This window comes from Channa argus, chromosome 23 (assembly GCF_033026475.1).
Source record: "Channa argus isolate prfri chromosome 23, Channa argus male v1.0, whole genome shotgun sequence".
Taxonomy (NCBI): Eukaryota; Metazoa; Chordata; class Actinopteri; order Anabantiformes; family Channidae; genus Channa; species Channa argus.
Window position 1 is genome coordinate 13,012,626 of NC_090219.1, and position 18,195 is coordinate 13,030,820.

The 18,195-nt window shown below is 41.0% G+C and overlaps 1 protein-coding gene across 3 annotated transcripts in view; it reads right to left on the bottom strand.

Annotated features, from left to right (window-relative positions):
* Positions 1-733: 733 nt before the first annotated feature.
* Positions 734-18,195, bottom strand: part of nup160 (nucleoporin 160) — a 42,984-nt gene continuing 25,522 nt past the window's right edge. Inside the window, exons 20-35 of one of the 3 annotated variants that reach the window (XM_067492966.1) lie at positions 17,387-17,485; positions 17,194-17,313; positions 17,026-17,121; positions 16,403-16,497; positions 16,213-16,309; positions 15,993-16,098; positions 15,620-15,780; positions 15,466-15,526; positions 9,617-9,727; positions 9,414-9,537; positions 8,224-8,325; positions 7,934-8,075; positions 7,724-7,849; positions 3,918-4,013; positions 2,386-2,479; positions 734-2,002 (exon numbers count right to left, since the gene is read on the bottom strand). In XM_067492966.1, the coding sequence (XP_067349067.1) occupies positions 2,396-2,479; positions 3,918-4,013; positions 7,724-7,849; positions 7,934-8,075; positions 8,224-8,325; positions 9,414-9,537; positions 9,617-9,727; positions 15,466-15,526; positions 15,620-15,780; positions 15,993-16,098; positions 16,213-16,309; positions 16,403-16,497; positions 17,026-17,121; positions 17,194-17,313; positions 17,387-17,485 (1,620 nt within the window). In that variant the 3' untranslated portion in view covers positions 734-2,002; positions 2,386-2,395. Of the gene's footprint in view, positions 2,003-2,209; positions 2,480-3,917; positions 6,672-7,723; positions 7,850-7,933; positions 8,076-8,223; positions 8,326-9,413; positions 9,538-9,616; positions 9,728-15,465; positions 15,527-15,619; positions 15,781-15,992; positions 16,099-16,212; positions 16,310-16,402; positions 16,498-17,025; positions 17,122-17,193; positions 17,314-17,386; positions 17,486-18,195 lie in introns of those variants that run through there. The other 2 variants (XM_067492965.1, XM_067492964.1) reach the window with 2 other exon arrangements.

Consider the following 18,195-nt stretch of genomic DNA (forward strand, 5'->3'; position numbering starts at 1 on the left):
TTCTTTCTTGGTTGTATTTTCCTCTGGTTTGACTTTAGTTTAATTCCTGTTTTCAGGATAGCTTCCCTCAGGCAAACTTATTTTGAAGCTTAACTGGGTTTCTCACGTTGCCATCAATGTTTTTCTGGCCTCTTTGACACATGCCACACGCTCCATAAACGACGTTTTCTTTCTTGGTTAGGGTTAGAAGTTTCTGTTCATTAGCCTGAATAGCTTTCTCAGGTTATTATTGGTCTGGATTTCTGGCCACAGTAGAAATGATGCAGCCTGTCCAATATGAGGTTGAGGAGCTGAGGGGGTCAGATCCCCATAGATAATTGAGAGGCTTATAAGCCTCAAAGTGCACAGCTGGTTGTTGTTTGGTTTGCAACTGATTCAAGGTAACAGGAGATAGTTATGCATTATCACCCTGCTGTCTACAAGGAAAAATCCTTCATGGAGTAAGTGGACAACAAATCATGTCAGTTACTCTCATTATCCCTCTGCCAGATGTGCACATTTATAGTTATTCTTTAAGCCCATCTCAGAACATGAATTGCTTGGCAGTCAAACTCTTAGTACTGTTATTTCTATGCAGTTGATACAACGGTTGCGATTAACAAAAACAGCTAAACATGCGATAACAGTAGAAAACAGTTGGGCTGTTGAGTTCAACATACTGTACATGGCTGCTAATGAACACACATACTTCCTGGTAGTGCAAAACAGTAGCGCAATGATGCTTCCAAGAAACTTTTCTATATTAAAAACAATTTATTAGGTTTTGATTAAGACCAGCTTGAACAATCATGATCTATTCTTCTAAAATTTTGCCACAGTATAGTATATTCTTAATACATCATTGTATGTCATAGCGATGGGTAGATGATGCCTACTGGAATGTGTGGCACAGTTTCCTTACTGCGCTGACAGTGTTGGTGTATCGCTTAATAACGACATCTGCTGGATTACAAAAAAACATGCATTGTCCACATTGCATGCAATGTGGATAATGTGTGTGGAGACTGAACTTGGCTCATCCCTTCTGACATCTGGATGAATAGTCCCGTTTCCATAACCAACTGATGATAAAGTGCTAACTGAATGAAAGGCAAGTGTAGATATTCAAATTAGTTTGAATATAAAAATAATAGGACCATGACTAATAGTATGTCAAATGGATAAAAAATTAAGGGAAACTTTTGTAATTTATGAAAAATAAGTGAAAGTGGGAGTTCTTGTGTACTTATGTTGAGGGAAAAGGCAGGGTTTTTATTAAGAGAGAAGTTTTTGTAGCATGTTGGATCACGATGATTTGGTCTCTCTGAGACCAGTTCTCCTGCTTTTGAAAAAAAAAAAAAAAAAAACTTACAGAAGGTACAGATGAGGCAGGAGCACATAAAAATTTAAAGACTTTGTAGAGGTGCATTGATTAAGTGCTCCTGTTTATGTAAGACAGCTCTGTGCAGCTAAAATAATGCATAAAATAAAAAGTTAATTCATGCGAGTTCTATTAAAATTAGTCCTTCAGAAAGGAATTTGAACATAATTAGCTCAGATGAAAACTGAGGAAAACTGAAAACATTAACCTTATTTGGCGTTCTGTCAAGAAATGGACCAGTGAGAAATTTTCCTTTTTCCTCAATGTTTCGTCATATCCACTGATATTTATGGGAACAAAAATGAATACAAACAGCACCAAACAAAGTCTCCTCTCCTCCTTTGAGCATGAACACAGTCAAAAGCAGCGTTTCCGAAAAAAATTGGCACTTCGCTTCCTTACGACACAGCAAGTGTATTGGTTACGGATTTTTCCTAAAAAGGGACACACACATTGATACAAGGTTTTGCTCTCTGTGCTCGATACACGGACTGACGCTTCAGTCCGTGTATCGAGCAGACGTCAGTAGTATATCATTGGGTGGTGCAACAGTGGTTCTGTTGGTAAAGAAGATGCCATTGACTGCAGAGTTAACAGAAGGCAACCAGACTCCTCCTGGACAAGACACTGAATCCAACTGAACTGGTGAGAAAACAAAAAAGGAAGGACTGTATCAGGAAGGGAATCTAGTGTAATAACCTGCGGTGAACCCAAGCAGATAGGATATCTTTTTAAAAGGATGTTGAAAAGATATCCTAAAATCATAATGTCATTTTTAATATAATACTAAATGGGTATTATAAGATGACATAGTATAATTTTTAGTTCAGATTTCCCTCAACAACAAGCTGAATGCAATGAAACTTTATTTTCTTCAGGATTTTTACAAAAAAAGTACTTATTACAAACACATTTACAGAGTGACAACACCAGCATGCTCTAATTTACAATGTGTTTAAAGTTCAGTTTAAAAAATAATATGCAGATAAATGAGTTCAGACTGTAGAAAAATAAGATCTGTTTACTGTGGGTGTTTTATCGAGCAATGAGTCTCAGTCTGGTCGTTTTATCCACCAGCTTGTGATAATCCTCCAGTTTATCTCGAACTTTGTTGAATATCTGAAAGCACGGAAAATTTTCATTAATGAAGTAGAAAAACACTGCTGCTCTTTGAGTCAGGTTCCATCTTCTGAGGTCGGCCTTTTAGAACAGTTGCTCTGATAATTGTTGCCGCTGTTTATCTAACTGAAACCACCATGGAAAATGTTAAAACAAATCAGCTGTTTCTAGAGTCCAATGTGTTAGGTTTCCTGTTTTCTATCAGTAAGTGAATCTCTGACTGTCATAATGTGAAAACTGATTTGGACTAAATTAGAATTAATAAGTGAGGAATCACCTATAGCCCCCCTCAGGACAAAAAAAACATTTCAACAGGGTCAAGAGGAGTAAAGGAGCTCAGTACATAAGCTAAGCTTTATCAAAAAGGAAGGTTTTAAGCCTAGACTTAAAAGGAGAGAGGGTGTCTGCTTCCTGAATCTGAACTGGGAGCTGGTTCCACAAGAATATTCTGGGAACCACAAGTAGGTCTGCATTCTGAGATTGAAGTGGTCTACTGGGATGATATGGAACTATGAGGTCTTTTAAATATGATAGAGCCTGACCATTCAGAGTTTTATATGCAAGAAGCAGGGTTTTAAATTCTATTCTATATGTTATGGGAAGCCAATGGAGAGAAGCTAGTGAAGGTGAAACTTCATCTCTCTTTCTAGTTCCAGTCAGCACTCTTGCTGCAGCATTTTGGATTAATTGCAGGCTCTTTAGGGAGTTACTGGGGCATCCCGAAAGTAGGGAATTACAGTAGTCCAACCTAGAGGTAACAAATGCATGGACCAGTTTTTCTCTCACTTTGAGACAGGCTGCTCCTAATTTTGGCAATGTTCTGTAGGTGGAAGAATGCTGTTCTAGAGATTTGTTTTATATCTGAGGTAAAGGAACAAATCCTGGTCCAAAATAACTCAGGTCCCTCACACCAGTACTGGAGGCCAGAGTTATGCCATCTAGATTAACGATTGGACAGCATATTTTAGAGATACACGTGACACTAAAAGCAAAAATGGCTGACCTGATTAATCACTTCATAATGTCACTCTACCAACGCTCTCACAGAAATGAAGAGGAGAGTTTAACAGCAATGGACAAATCATTCTTACTTTAATAAGTCTACAATGTTTATTTTTAAGTAATGCCTGATTCTTGTACTTCATGAAAAAAGAAAAAAAAATGAAAAGAAAAATGAGTGGAGTGGATGTAGGATAGTCAGTGAAATTTAAGCACCTCATCACTGAGAATGGGTCTACCCGTGAGAGGTCGAGAAAAATAAAAAATGGATGGGTTAATTATGTTACAGCATTGGTTTAAGTAATATTTTTTTTTACCTGTTGTGTAGGCATGCCAGAGGGTCTTGTTAGAATGACAGCCCGCCAAACCTCTACTACTGTATGGTAAAAACTGATTTAAATGTGTGCATACTATGTATATTATAAATGATTAGACTCACAATGCTGTTGGTCTGAGTCTCACTTAGTGCCTGCAACAGCTGATCGATGGATGTGTATGGCAGCCAGACCAAAGATGATGTTGCAGACAGAGGCCTCTGAAACGCAGAGTAAAACCTATTAAGCCACAGTACAACACAATACACAGTACAACAAAGTACAATGCAACATGGAAACAAAAAGGTGAACTGAAAAACAGAAGCAATGTGAAATCTGCATTCACCAGGTACTTTTTTCTTACCTAATTAAAAACACTAACAGGTTACTAATCTCAGATTCATTACAATGTTTTACGTTACTCATCCTGTTGATTTGAGTGTAGATTACATAAACTAGTGCATTTTGAAAAATTTGAAAATATTTTATGCTCTACAATCAGTAGAGGTGAAGTAAAATATTTCAAATGCTTGTTTTAGATTCAAGATTCAAAGTGTTTATTGTCATATGCACAGATAGAACGCATTTTTCCCTGTACAATGAAATTCTTACTTTGCCCTCCACTCTGAATGTCACACAGTAAAGAAGATGAGAATATACAAAAAATAGAAATAAAATAAAATACAAATGAAATAAAAAAAGTAAAAAAATAAGAGCAAACAAATAAAAGCAATAAGGTAGTGCAGTTCTTAAAAAAAAGGCGATAAAGTGAGGTAGTGCAGTTCTGAGTAGGGAATAAAGTGAGGTAGTGCCGTTCTCAGTGCGGTAGTGCAAACCAAAACAATTTGTGTGCAAATACAAAATGTGATTCGTGAGCAGTTGTGTCCATGTATCAGTTGTGTCCGTGTAACAGTTATGTTATGTTCATGGTTGCAAACTCCTGTCAGCTGTTTAGGAGTCTGATGGCAGAGGGGAAGAAAGAGTTCTTCAGTCTCGAGGTCCTGCATTTCACACTTGTGTACCTCCGTCCTGAGGGTAGAAGTGTGAACAGTCTGTGCTGGGGGTGAGAGGGGTCTTTGAGGATGGGCGCAGCTCTCCTGTGGACTCTGCGGTGTTAGATGCTCTGCAGAGAGGGCAGTGGAGTCCTGGTGATCTTCTGTGCAGTCTTCACCACTCTCTGCTGGCATTAACGGTCCATGGCAGTAGTGCTGCCGTACCACACCGTGATGCAGTTGGTCAGGACACTCAATGACGCAGCTGTAGAAGTTGCTGAGGATCTTAGGCGACATGGCAAACTTCCTCAGCCTCCTCAAAAAATACAGCCGCTGTTGGGCCTTCTTGACCAGCTGCGTGACATGAGGTGTCCAAGTGAGGTCCTCACTGATGTGGACACCCAGGTATTTAAAGCTGATAACCCTCTCCACTTCAAGCTCCCAGATGAACAGTGGCTGATGCGTTCTCCTCTCCTTTCGCATGTCCACTATCATTTCCTTCGTCTTGTCCGTGTTGAGGGTGAGGTTGTTGTCTCCACACCATGACACCAGACTGGCCACCTCCCTCCTGTAGGCTGCCTCGTCACCGCCAGCAATGCGTCCTATCACTGCGGTGTCGTCCGCGAACTTCAGGATGATGTTGTCCTTGTGGGAGGCGACACAGTCATAGGTGAACAGGGTGTAGAGGATGGGGCTGAGTACACAACCCTGTGGAGTGCCAATGTTTGTGATGAGCCTGGCTGAAGTCCTGTTACCAATCCTGACAGACTGAGGCCTGCCAGTCAGGAAGTCTAGGAGCCAGTCACAGAGGGTGGGGTGTAGACCAAGTGTGGACAGTTTGTGGGTGAGTTTGTGGGGGATGACCGTGTTGAAGGCGGAGCTATAGTCTATGAAAAGTATCCTAAGGTATGAGTCCTTATTTTCCAGGTGAGAGAGGGAGTAATGGATGGCAGCAGCAATGGCATCCGAGGACCTGTTGGGCCGGTAGGCATACTGCAGGGGGTCAATAGTGTCAGGTATGCTGCTCTGAATGTGGGCCAGCACCACTCTCTCGAAACACTTCTTAATGATTGGAGTGAGTGCCACTGGCCTGTAGTCATTCAGGCAGGTGGGTGGGCTCTTCTTAGGCAGGGGGACGATGGTCGTGGTCTTGAAGCACAAAGGAACAGTGCACTGGCTGAGGGAGAGGTTAAAGATGGAGGTGAGAACATCAGCCAGCTCGTTGGCACATGCTCTGAGGGCCCGCCCAGGAATGTTGTCAGGGCCTGCTGCTTTGCGGGGGTTGATCTTCCTCAGAGCTTTGTGTACCTGGGTCGTTGAGACAGTTGGTGGAGGGGAGGGGGGTTGAGTGGTCCATGTGTGTGTGGGCCCCCTCTCTGCAGTGTAGCTGGGGCCTTCAAAGAGGGTGTAGAATGTGTTGAGGTCGTCTGGCAGGCTGTCTGTTGAGGTGGTGATGTTGGTGGTGTTGGTCCTGTAGTCTGTGATGTGCTGCAGGCCTTGCCACATCCGCCCTGAGTCAGTAGTACAGTAGAAGCTGTCCAGCTTCTCTCTGTACTGCCTCTTGGCCGCTGTGATGGCTTTTCTCAGTCCGTACTTCGCAGCTTTGTACTCTGTCTCATTGCCTGATCTAAATGCAAGAGAGCGAGCACGCAGCATGTGACGTACCTGACTGTTTATCCAGGGCTTCTGGTTTGGAAACTTCCTGATTTGTATGGTGGGCACGATGTTATCAACACAAGTGCTGATGTACCCAGTCACATACTCAGCATAATCCTGTACGCTGATGGAAGAGTCCTCCAGAGTGGCTGCAGCTTTAAACACATCCCAGTCTGTCAGAGCAAAACAGTCCTGCAGGGTGGTTTCAGTCTCTGGGGTCCAGAGTTTAACCTGTTTGGTGACAGGGTGTGTTTGTTTCAGTCTTTGTCTGTAAACAGGGTACAGGAACAAAGAGATGTGGTCTGAGTGTCCGAAGTGGGGGCGGGCTGCAGCCCTGTATGCACCACGTATGTTGCTGTAAACATGGTCCAAAGTGTTCTTATCACGGGTGGGAATGTCCACATGCTGGTGGTATTTGGGGAATACAGTCCGTAAACTACACTGGTTGAAGTCGCCAGCAACAATAAAAACAGCGTCAGGATGAGCCGTTTCTAACGCGCTGATGACGTCATGGAGTTTGCTGAGTGCTGCCGTGGAGTTAGCTCGCGGGGGGATGTAAACAGCGTCCAAAAACACAGCAGTAAATTCCCTCGGTAGATAATAAGGACGGCACTTCAGCAGTAGAAACTCCACATCTAATGTCAAAATGTATAGCTTAAAACTGCTAAAAGTTAAAACCCCAGTATAATCACCATTTTAAAATATTTTGGTTAAAATGCTGTTCATAAAGTGTATATACACTGTCTGTCTAGCTCTGTACATGCAACCGCACTCACAGGGACAAACCCTGACTTGACAGGTACCCAAAGTAGGGTAAGCCACCGGTCATTGCTGCAAGTGCAGGCTGTTAGAGTGCTGTGTATATTCAGGGAAAAGTGACTGACGCACAAACAAAACTGATAACTGTAGGCTTATAAAAATTTTCAAGCAAAGCTGATTCAATAACTTAAGAAAGCGTTTCCAGAAGTGGAGTGAGGCTGGAGTCAGTGGATCAAGAGCCAAAAAGGTTGCACTTAATTTGGAATTTCCCAGAGTCTGGAGGAAGTGTGGAGAGGCACAGAATTCAAGCTGCTTGGATTTTAGATTTTACTGATCTGTAAGCCATAATCATCATAATCAATATTACACCCCAAAAGGGCTTGAGAGGTTTCATTTTACATGTAACAAATCTAGAATATATGAAAGTTTTACTTTTGGCATAAACTTAAAAGAAAAACAAATTTCACATTATTGTGTTTTTTTTTTGATGAGTACTATAGTACTTCCAGTATTTGGAGCATTACCTCTATTCCAAAGTACTGGTGTCCTCTTCCAAGCAGAGCATCAACATACTCCAAAACAAGCTCAGCTGCAGCCTCCAGCAGGTCAAAGTTCAGGTAGAGACGCAGCAGAGATGCTGCATCCATGGCCTGAAACACATGTTACACAGAGCCTGAAACACACGCTGCACAATGCAGACCATGATGGGAACACAGTCCTGAAGGGTCACTCACCTTGTACGACTTGACAAGCCAATCAGGAAGTGGGACACTGTGTGACAGCAGCTTGTTGATGACACAACGATGATGTTGTCCATTAGGGGACAGATATTTGTCCAGGTAGGAGGCCAGCAGCCGCCACGCCTCATCAGTGGCACTGAGGATGGAGAGAAGAAAAAGCACAGGAAAAAAATGTGTAATTTAAAAAAAAAAAAAAGTAACCTTGCAATAAACTATTGATACAAGCTGAATAACAATTAAACCCCCTGATGATGAACAGAAGTGGTTTCTAATTAAAACCACACCTTGACTCTTTGGTATTGATGACTGATGACAACTGATTAGCAGCCAACCAGATCCAGGCTTCATTCTGAGTGTCCTCCCCTCCAAACTGAAGCTTGACGCATCTGAAAACAGGAAAATAAGAGTTAACACATTAACGTTTCTTTTGTTTTCTGAAAAATCAGGACAGAATAATGTTTTCTTCTCATCTGCCTTATTTAGACTTATATAATTTTTCTTTGTTATATCTATACTGTTAACCTTGGAAATTCGACTCGGAATTCGGTTTTATTCTGAATATATTTGATTTGCTCTGTAGACAGGTTCTTTTGTAAGAAATGACTCGTCTTACAGAGGCTGTTCTAAAGCCTACACTGAATTTCCTCCACTAACGTTTAGTTAGTTGTCAGCTTGCATATACCTGTTCTTTGGTGCCATAGACTTCTATTGTTGTCCAAAAAAGATAAAAAACAAAGCCAGACAAATCACTTTACGACACATTTTTTAATTCCCAAAATGATGGCCTTTCCATATGATCAGATTTGCCAAGTCCTCATATTGCATATTGTGAACTGCACACTCAACATTTATAGTGAGATTAAGAAGACTCAGAGGAATGTAGATAACATTTACAAGGGTCTTGGTTAAATAAACAAATAAAATAAATAAATAAACCGATCACCCATTGGAGTGGTGCGTCTGGCTGATGTGTTTGAACAACAACAGAGGTCTACGGCACCAACAAATGAAAGGCAAATGCAGGCTGCAGACTGACACGAGCAACAAAGTTTTCTAAAGCATAAAAGAAACAAAGGTTTCTTCTATGCTTTAGTTCCTGTACAGTTATTGTACAGGGTACAATTAATTTAGAAAAAGGCTATAGTTAAGATTAACGGCTTTCGGCTTCTCCCATTTTATACAGGCTCGGGACGGGCACCAAGGTTGCCCTAGGTGGCTGGGCGGGGCCACACCTGGTGGGGTGGGATTCCATCCTCCAGCCTTCTATATCCCAACCCAATGCTCTATCCATTGACCCCACAAGCCCCCCAAAATAGCTGTTTATATAGTGCTTTTATACAAAGCGCTTTACAATCTTGCTTCTCATTCACCCACTCACACACAAGTTGTCCTTTAACAAACTGCAGTGATGTCAGCAAGCAGCAAAACCAGCGGCAGATACTGCATTTGAAACTTGTGATTATGCAGGACTCACTTGAAGGCCAGACCCTCAAAGACCGGACTCAGGTTTAGTCGGAAAGTTTGACATAGAGAAAGAGCGGAGTCAAACAGTCCAGTCTGGACCAGCAGGGTCACCATCTCCTCAGCTGTTGCGCTTCCTGCAGACAGAGAGAGACGGGTAGAGGTGATGCATGGTAGCTGAAGGTGGTGTAGATGTAGGAGGTCAGTGTAGGGTACCAGCAATAGCAGCAGATGGCAGGTGGTGCTGGGCAAGGGTGAGACGGCTGCGGGACAAGATGTACTCCTTCTCCAGGTCCTTGAGCTCCAGGATGTCAATCTGACGTTTGACTGGTAACAGAAGAAGTGAAAGACCTTAGTAGGTGTATAAACCAACAAACCAGTACAAACGAACTTAAAAACTAAACAAACCATCAGTCATCACCAGTCTGATAAAACCTACATAGCTGCTTTAATCCAGTTATTTTCACATCAGATCCCATCATTTTCTCAGCAGCTGTTACCATGAAGATGCAGGTTTTAGTTAAAAGTTATCCTGGGTACATTTTTTAAGACTCTCTAACTGGCATTAGATAAAATTGTTTTTTACTCTGTACATGTACATTTTTTCTTATAGCAATCCTGGGTAAACTTCTTTCATATCTTTGCAGTCTGTTGTCCCTACTTCACAGTATGTATAATTCTTGCTCTTCCACATGGATGCTGTACAAAGTCCCCAGAATTAACATGGAATTGGCCTTCTCCTATGCTGCTCCACGGTCCTAGAACCATATTCAGAATTCTTTACAACTTCCTGGGCTCATTTCCCTGGATGAATTTAAGCAAAAACTAAACAAAAACCAACAGAAACATGAACCTGCTATTCTTAATCGAATGTGTACTGTATATAATTTTTCATTCATGATGTGTAGGTTCCATATTGTTGTTATTGATTGAATTCTTCAGCCTTTTGGCCAGGTCTTCCTTGCAAAAGAGATCCAATCTCAAGGAACTTCCTCGTAAAATATAGGTTAAATAATATGTACAGGGGTGACTGGAAGTTTTTAAACCCTTTAGTGTTTTCTCCATTTATGCATAAAATGTGACCCAAAAAATAAATACATTTAACAAATCTGGTTTTTACACAATTTTTAATACTATATAAGGTGAATAGAATTTATCCAATTGGATATAAAAAGATACACATTCCATTCATTAAGTGTGAAAAATTAGTTTATATTAGTAAATATAGTTCTGGTAGCCTCTAAAGGGGTAGTCCTAATAACGAAGTACCTACAACTGTGGTAATGTTTCACATTACCACCAACTAAATCAGACTCTTAAAAAACAAACAATATAACTAAACAAAAACCAAAGAGTACAGGCTAATTACATCCAGACTCCCACACATCTCAGGTTTTGTTAATTCTAATTAGCTCTCTGAGCTGGGCATCTCTGGATCAGCTATAGCCTGGTTTCAGTCTTACTTATCGGGAAAAACCAAGGTATTCTGGCAGGGACATGTTTCTAACTCTCATATTCTCTCTACCGGTGTGCTGCAGGGCTGATTTGCCCTTTTTATTTTTTTTTTATTTTTTGGTCATTTCGGCTTATTTTGGAGTTCAGGGTCACCACAGCGGATCATTGTCAACATGTTGACTTGGCACAGTTTTTTACGCCGGATGCCCTTCCTGACGCAACCCTCCCCAATTTCTACTGGGCTTGGACAGGCACTGCACAGCTGGGGAGGGGTTCAGTAAAATGAAACTGTGTCTTGCCCAGGGACACTTGGTGTGTCTAAGTCTAAGTGCAGCAAAAAAGTCTAACTGTCTGAAATATAGCCAGGGCCGGGGATCGACCACTCACCCTGTGGTCCGTGGACGACTGCCTTTACCAACTGAGCTACAGCCGCCCCTCTGCAGGGCTGGTTTGCCCTCTACAACATAAAAAAGATCAGACCTTCCCTTGCAGGATATACAACCCAACCTTTTGAGAAGGCGCTGGTCATATCTTTTCTTGATTACTGTAATGCCTTGTTAATGGGTTTAGTGGTATGCACAAACACACACTTGCGGCGGCACAACTTATTTTTAATCAGCCAAAAAGGACTCATGTCACACCTATCTTCAGATCGACAACTATTAAATGTGGATTATTAAATATCAGATCTCTCTCTTCTAAATCTCTGTTAGTAAATGACTTAATAAGCGATCATCAATTTGATTTATTTTGTCTCACTGAAACTTGGTTGCAGCAGGAAGAATATGTCAGTTTAAATGAGTCAACCCCCCCAAGTCATATTAATTATCATGTTCCTAGAAGCACAGGCCGAGGTGGAGGAGTTGCAGCTATCTTCCATTGTAGCTTATCAATAATTCCTAGACCTAAACATAGTTATAACTCATTTGAGAGCCTTACTCTTAGCCTTTCACACCCAAACTGGAAAACTCAAAAACCACTATTATTTGTTATCGTGTACCGTCCTCCAGTCCCTTATTCAGAGTTTTTGATTGAATTAGTACAGATAAAGTCATTATAGTGGGTGACTTTAACATTCATGTAGATGCTGACAGTAACTGTCTGAGCACTGCATTTAATTCATTATTAGGTTCAATTGGTTTTTCCCAAAATGTAAATAAACCCACTCACTGTTTTAGTCACACGTTAGACCTTGTCCTTACGTATGGAATTGAAGCGGATAATTTAACCATATTTCCTCACAACTCTCTTCTGTCTGACCATTTTTTTAATGACATTTGAATTTACAATAACGGACTATATAGCAGTTAGGGAAAAACTCCACTATAGCAGACGCTTAAGTGAAAAAGCTGTCAACAAATTTAAAGAAATTATTTCTTCATCATTTGCTTCACCATATGTTAATACAATGGAAAGTAGTCTCCTTAATGTTACTCCTGCACAAGTAGATTATCTTGTTGACAATTCTGCAGCCTCACTACGTACAATACTCGATAGTGTTGCCCCTCTGAAAAAGAAGGCAGTAAACCAGCAGAGGCGATCTCCATGGTATAGTTCAAAAACACCCAACTTAAAACAGGAAACACGAAAGTTAGAAATGAAGTGGCGTTCCAGAAAGTTAGAGTCTCATTTAGTCTGGAAAAATAGTTTAAAAATGTACAAAAAAGCTCTCAGTGATGCCAGAACAGCATATTATTCATCATTAATAGAAGAAAACAAGAACAACCCCCGGTTTCTGTTCAGCACTATAGCCAGGCTGACTAAGAGCCATAGTTCTGTTGAGCCTATTATTCCCTTAACTTTGAGCAGCAATGACTTCATGACCTTCTTTATGAATAAAATTGTAGCTATTAGAGAACGAATTCACCAGATCCTCCCCCCAAAAATTACAGATAGATCTTCATGTACAGCAGTGCTAGAGTCATCGATAAGGCCCCACTCCCTGTTAGACTGCTTTTTATCCATAGATCTCTCTGAGCTAACTTCAATTATTACCTCATCTAAACCAACAACCTGTCTGCTAGACCCTATTCCAACTAAGCTGCTCAAGGAAGCTTTACCCTTAATAGATACATTCATATTAGATATCATAAATCTCTCTTTAGAAACGGCTATGTACCACAGGCCTATAAGGTAGCTGTAATTAAACCATTACTTAAAAAACCCTGTCTTGACCCAGGTGTTTTAGCCAATTACAGACCAATATCTAATCTCCCCTTTATTTCTAAAATAATTGAAAAAGTAGTCGCAAAACAATTATGTGATCACCTTCATAGGAATAATTTGTATGAAGACTTTCAGTCAGGATTTAGAGTTCATCATAGTACAGAAACAGCACTGGTAAAAGTCACCAACGATCTTCTCATGGCCTCAGATACTGGACTCATCTCTATACTTGTTCTGTTAGATCTTAGTGCTGCATTTGATACCATTGATCATAACATTTTATTACAGAGACTGGAACATGAAATTGGAATTACAGGAACTGCACTAGGTTGGTTTAAATCTTATCAATCTGATAGATTTCAATTTGTTCATGTTAATGATGAATCCTCCATGCACACAAAGGTTAGCTATGGAGTTCCACAAGGCTCTGTGTTAGGACCAATACTTCCACACGGCAGATGAAAATAATCAGTTAATAAAGCTTCAAGCATGCCTACAAGACAAAGGCCTGGATGTCCCACAATTTTTTACTTTTAAACTCAGACAAAACCGAAGTCATAGTATTTGGGCCCAAAAATCTCAGAAATATGATGTCCAACCATATTGTTACACTAGATGGCATAAGTCTGGCCTCCAGTACTACTGCAAGGAACCTTGGAGTTATTTTTGATCAGGATCTGTCCTTTAACTAACATATAAAACAAATCTCTAGAACAGCCTTCTTCCATCTACGGAACACTGCCAAAATTAGGAGCATCCTGTCTCAAAGTGATGCCGAAAAACTGGTCCATGCATTTGTTACCTCTAGGTTGGACTACTGTAATTCCCTACTTTCAGGATGCCCCAGTAACCCCCTAAAGAGCCTGCAATTAATCCAAAATGCTGCAGCAAGAGTGCTGACTGGAGCTAGCAAGAGAGATCATATTTCACCTTCACTGGCTTCTCTCCATTGGCTTCCCATTAAATGTAGAATAGAATTTAAAACCCTGCTTCTTACATATAAAGCTCTGAATGGTCAGGCTCCATCATATATAGAAGACCTCATAGCACCATATCATCCCAGTAGACCACTTCGCTCTCAGAATACAGGCCTACTTGTGGTTCCCAGAATTTCCAAAAGTAGAATGGGAGGTAGAGCCTTTAGCTATCAAGCTCCTCTCTTGTGGAACCAGCTCCCAGTTCAGATTCGGGAAGCAGACACCCTCTCTACTTTTAAGTCTAGGCTTAAAACCTTCCTTTTCAATAAAGCATATAGTTAGTTATAGTTATGCTGCCATAGGCTTAGACTGCTGGGGGACCGGACCCACCCCCCCATGCACTGAGCTCCTTTCGTCCTCTTGACCATCTCTCCTCTCCTCTCCTCCCGCAATTGTCACCACTGTATGTCATTAACTCTGTGTGTTCTCTCCCGTAGTTGTCTTTGTCCTCCTCTGTCCCCCTCTCTCTGTCCCTTTCTGCAGGTGTCCCCCGGCTTTGAAGCTGTGTGTCTTCCAGCGTGCAGCTACTGGTCCTACTAATCTGCCCGATGTTTTGTTGTTGCTTTTTGTTGCTCTGTTCTTTTCTCTCTCCCCTTTCCACTCACCCCAACCGGTCGAGGCAGATGGCCGTCCACCCTGAGCCTGGTTCTGCTGGAGGTTTCTTCCGTTAAAGGGAGTTTTTCCTCTCCACTGTTGCCTATGGCTTGCTCCAGGGGGAATTGTTGGGTTCTCTTTATACATCTTTATAATCTTGACTTTATTCTGTAAAGTGCCCTGAGATGACTTTGTTGTGAATTGGCGCTATATAAATAAAGTTGAATTGAATTGAATTGAATTGAGATCGCTACACTGGCTTCCTGTAGCTGCATTAGGTTCGCAGCTCTCTCTATTACCTACAGGGTGGTCAACTCAACAGCTCCTGCTTACGTCAACTCCTTCAATCAGGTCTAGAATCCCTCCTGTCCACTGTGCTCAGCCAGCGAACAACATCTGGTGGTCCCAGCACCACACAGAAGACACCAAGCAAATTTCTTCAGCTTAATGATCCCAGGTGCTGGAACGTGCTACCCAAAACGCACACTCAGCAACCTCACCCCCAGTATTTAAAAAACTGCTAAAACAGAACTCTTTTGCATCTTCCTATGCACTTAAATCTATTAAAAAAAAAATAAATAAAAAAATCTTTTCACTTTCTTGCATTTGCATCTCATGAAACAGGAACACTTCTTATGATAGCACTTTGCTTTGATGTTTTCTCCTTGACTTAGATTTTTGCTCGCCTTGTACCTTACTTGTAAGTCCCTTTGAACAAAAGTATGTGCTAAACGACTAAATTTAATTAGTCTGTACCATTTAAAACATTAAAGACCTTCTGTAATTAAAAAAAAACTTTATAGCCTTAAAAATCTGTAAATCTAGTCTTTTTAACACTTTCGAAGGATCTGCAGATACCCTGACTTAACTCACCCGGTTCAGAAGAAAACTCTCCATCAGAGTTTCTCTTTGGAGATGCTCCTGGTCGCTCGTACTGTAGCAAACACACAAACACTTTGAATTAACAACAGACTCCTACTAAAAAACAGTTGATGCTACAGGCAGTTCCTGTTGTGTGTTTATGTACCACAGCCCCGGAGGCAGGCTGCACAATCCAGGCGTATTCTGGTCTGATGAGGCGGAGGCAGTTCAGAGCAGCCAGGTAACAGTTCACCTGTTTCTGAAGGCCAAGACGAGTCCGCACCTCCCGACCTAGACGCATCCCAAACTCAAACATCACCGTCCCAGCTGAACACACAGAGCAAAAAAACCCAGTCTGTTTCACCTGCACACTCGACAAGTTCCCCTAATGGAAAAACTAAAAATATTTAATTTATTAAGGAGTTTGGTTAACTTTATTTTATTTAAGGCATTTCAACTCTGTAATTAATTAAATAGATTTAGGGAGGAGAAGCCCGTTACAGATGTTCTTCACATTCTGACTGTAGGTTGCAATGTACCTTTCCTGTAGTTGTGTCTGTTGATGTGGAAGGCATAGAGCAGCTCATAATAGTTATGAGCTAGTAGGTCCAGACCTCTGGCCCGAGACTCAATGATGCTGACAACCTGGTGACACCACAACAATGAAACCTTTAGAATGAGAAATGCACTTCTCCTCTAACTCAACTGTGAACACAACTCTGGCAGGAAGCTATAAACTGTGTCAGGTGGAGGTTTTACCTCATCGTGCAGGTTGATGTAAGGGAACTGGACTAAATCCTGGAGCTGAGAGCGTTCACATAGAACCACCACCAGCTGCCGAAGACAATCCAGCTGCCTACAATAACAAATATTTTTCCAATTTTGTTACATTAAATTAATTTTACAGTGTTTCCAACTTCTTTAGTTGTGTCTTTGTGTGTGTATGTACATGCTGCTGTCTGGGTTCTGTGTCAGAGCTTCGTAGGCTTCACTGTTGTGTCCCAGATCTAAATGATGTTTAAAGATTCGAGTCCACAGAGCCGCCTGAAGAAAAACACAGCTTCACTTATTATGAGACACAGCGACAGGATAAGAAACGTCAGTGAATGGCCGAAAGCTGTTGGTAGTTCTTAGACATTTTTAGATCAACTTTCTACCATAAATGTGCTATATTCTTCCCTGACATCTGTAGTCTGGGAGGGGTCAGAGAATTCAGCTGAACTTAAAATCTAAATCCAAACTGACATAAACTGAGCAATTCCACCCGAAAAAGGAGTTTATTTTTTCGACCTAATTCATATAGTGAGAATATTCACCTGTATGGATCTAATTTAACACAAAACTACTTATGGAAATAGTACAAAAACAATAATTTAGGGTCTAGTAAAAAAGTACAAGTTAAAAATACCACCCTTTTTTTTTTTTAAATTAAACGTTCAGGAACAGTCTAATAATCCTGCAGCAGTTTTCACACCCTCTGCTGTTTCTAGCTGTGCCCCACTAAACAGTGCTGAATATGTTTTGATAGGTACCTGTGTGTCATGACCCCATGTAACCCCATGTAACCATTACCTGACTGCTGATGTCATTGGCAGCCTCTGTTAGCGCTAGAGAAGTTAACTGGATTACTAGCTCAGGTAGACCCACATCCTCCAGTAACCGGAGAACCTGAATGAACATACAGTAACAGTTACACCTTTATTGTTTCTATATCAGACATGACTATGTTAAACATTCTACCTTGTTGTAGTATTGTAATCTTGGTGTGGAGGCAGCTTCATCGTCCTCAGTGCCTGTCAGTCTCATCAGAAATTCTTCCTTTTCAACCTCTGTCGCTGCCTCTTGGAAACACTGCAAAGCCTGATGGACAAACCACAACGTGAGAACTGGACCCGACTCACTGTAACAATACAGTGTGGTTGAGTGGACCCACCTTTTGGCCCTCTCCATTGGCCAGATAACACTGACCCAGCATGAAGCGACAAGACCCAATGTTTACCTGACACCACGGACCAATCAGCCTTACGTACTCCTGCACATAGGAAACATAAGAAACAGCTGAGATGCTTTTGTTATGGTAGTACACCTTTCACACATCACTCATACAAATTCATTATTTTCAAATTTTTTATTATCACATTTTCATAATTTTTACTTCTTGCGCAGTAGTACTTTTACCCACCTAAATACTTTTATTTAAAATTTGTTACACACCTAAAATCATACATTGATCACTGTTCTCCACTCCAGAGGGTTTAAATTCCTGTTATGTTGTTTTACATAAATTTTGGCCTACCAGGGGTCTGCAGATGAAAATTAGTCTCACTGTTACAATGCAGAGAATGGCAACACTACATGGAATATTACTGTAAATTGGTCATTTTCACAAATGAAATAAAAGTGTGCTTTGAGTCATTGGCATATGTATAGGCCTTTGAAAATTAAAATTTTTTTTGGCAAACGGTTTCATGTGTCAAATCTAGATTTTTGGGAGTCGCATGGCCACAGTGACCACTGTGCCCTCATCAGATCTAAAGAAGCAATGAACTCTATCACATCATCCGTTTTACTTCATTTACCCCTTAACACATCCCTGTGATCTCTGACTCGAGTCATTGGGTTAATATCTGCAAATTAATTTTGCAGAGCTTAACTTTCAGCCATAATCTTAGATCCCAGGTAATGTGTCCTGTCCCAGCATATTCTGTTTTCTGCAAAGAGACATTAAACAAACCTGGTATC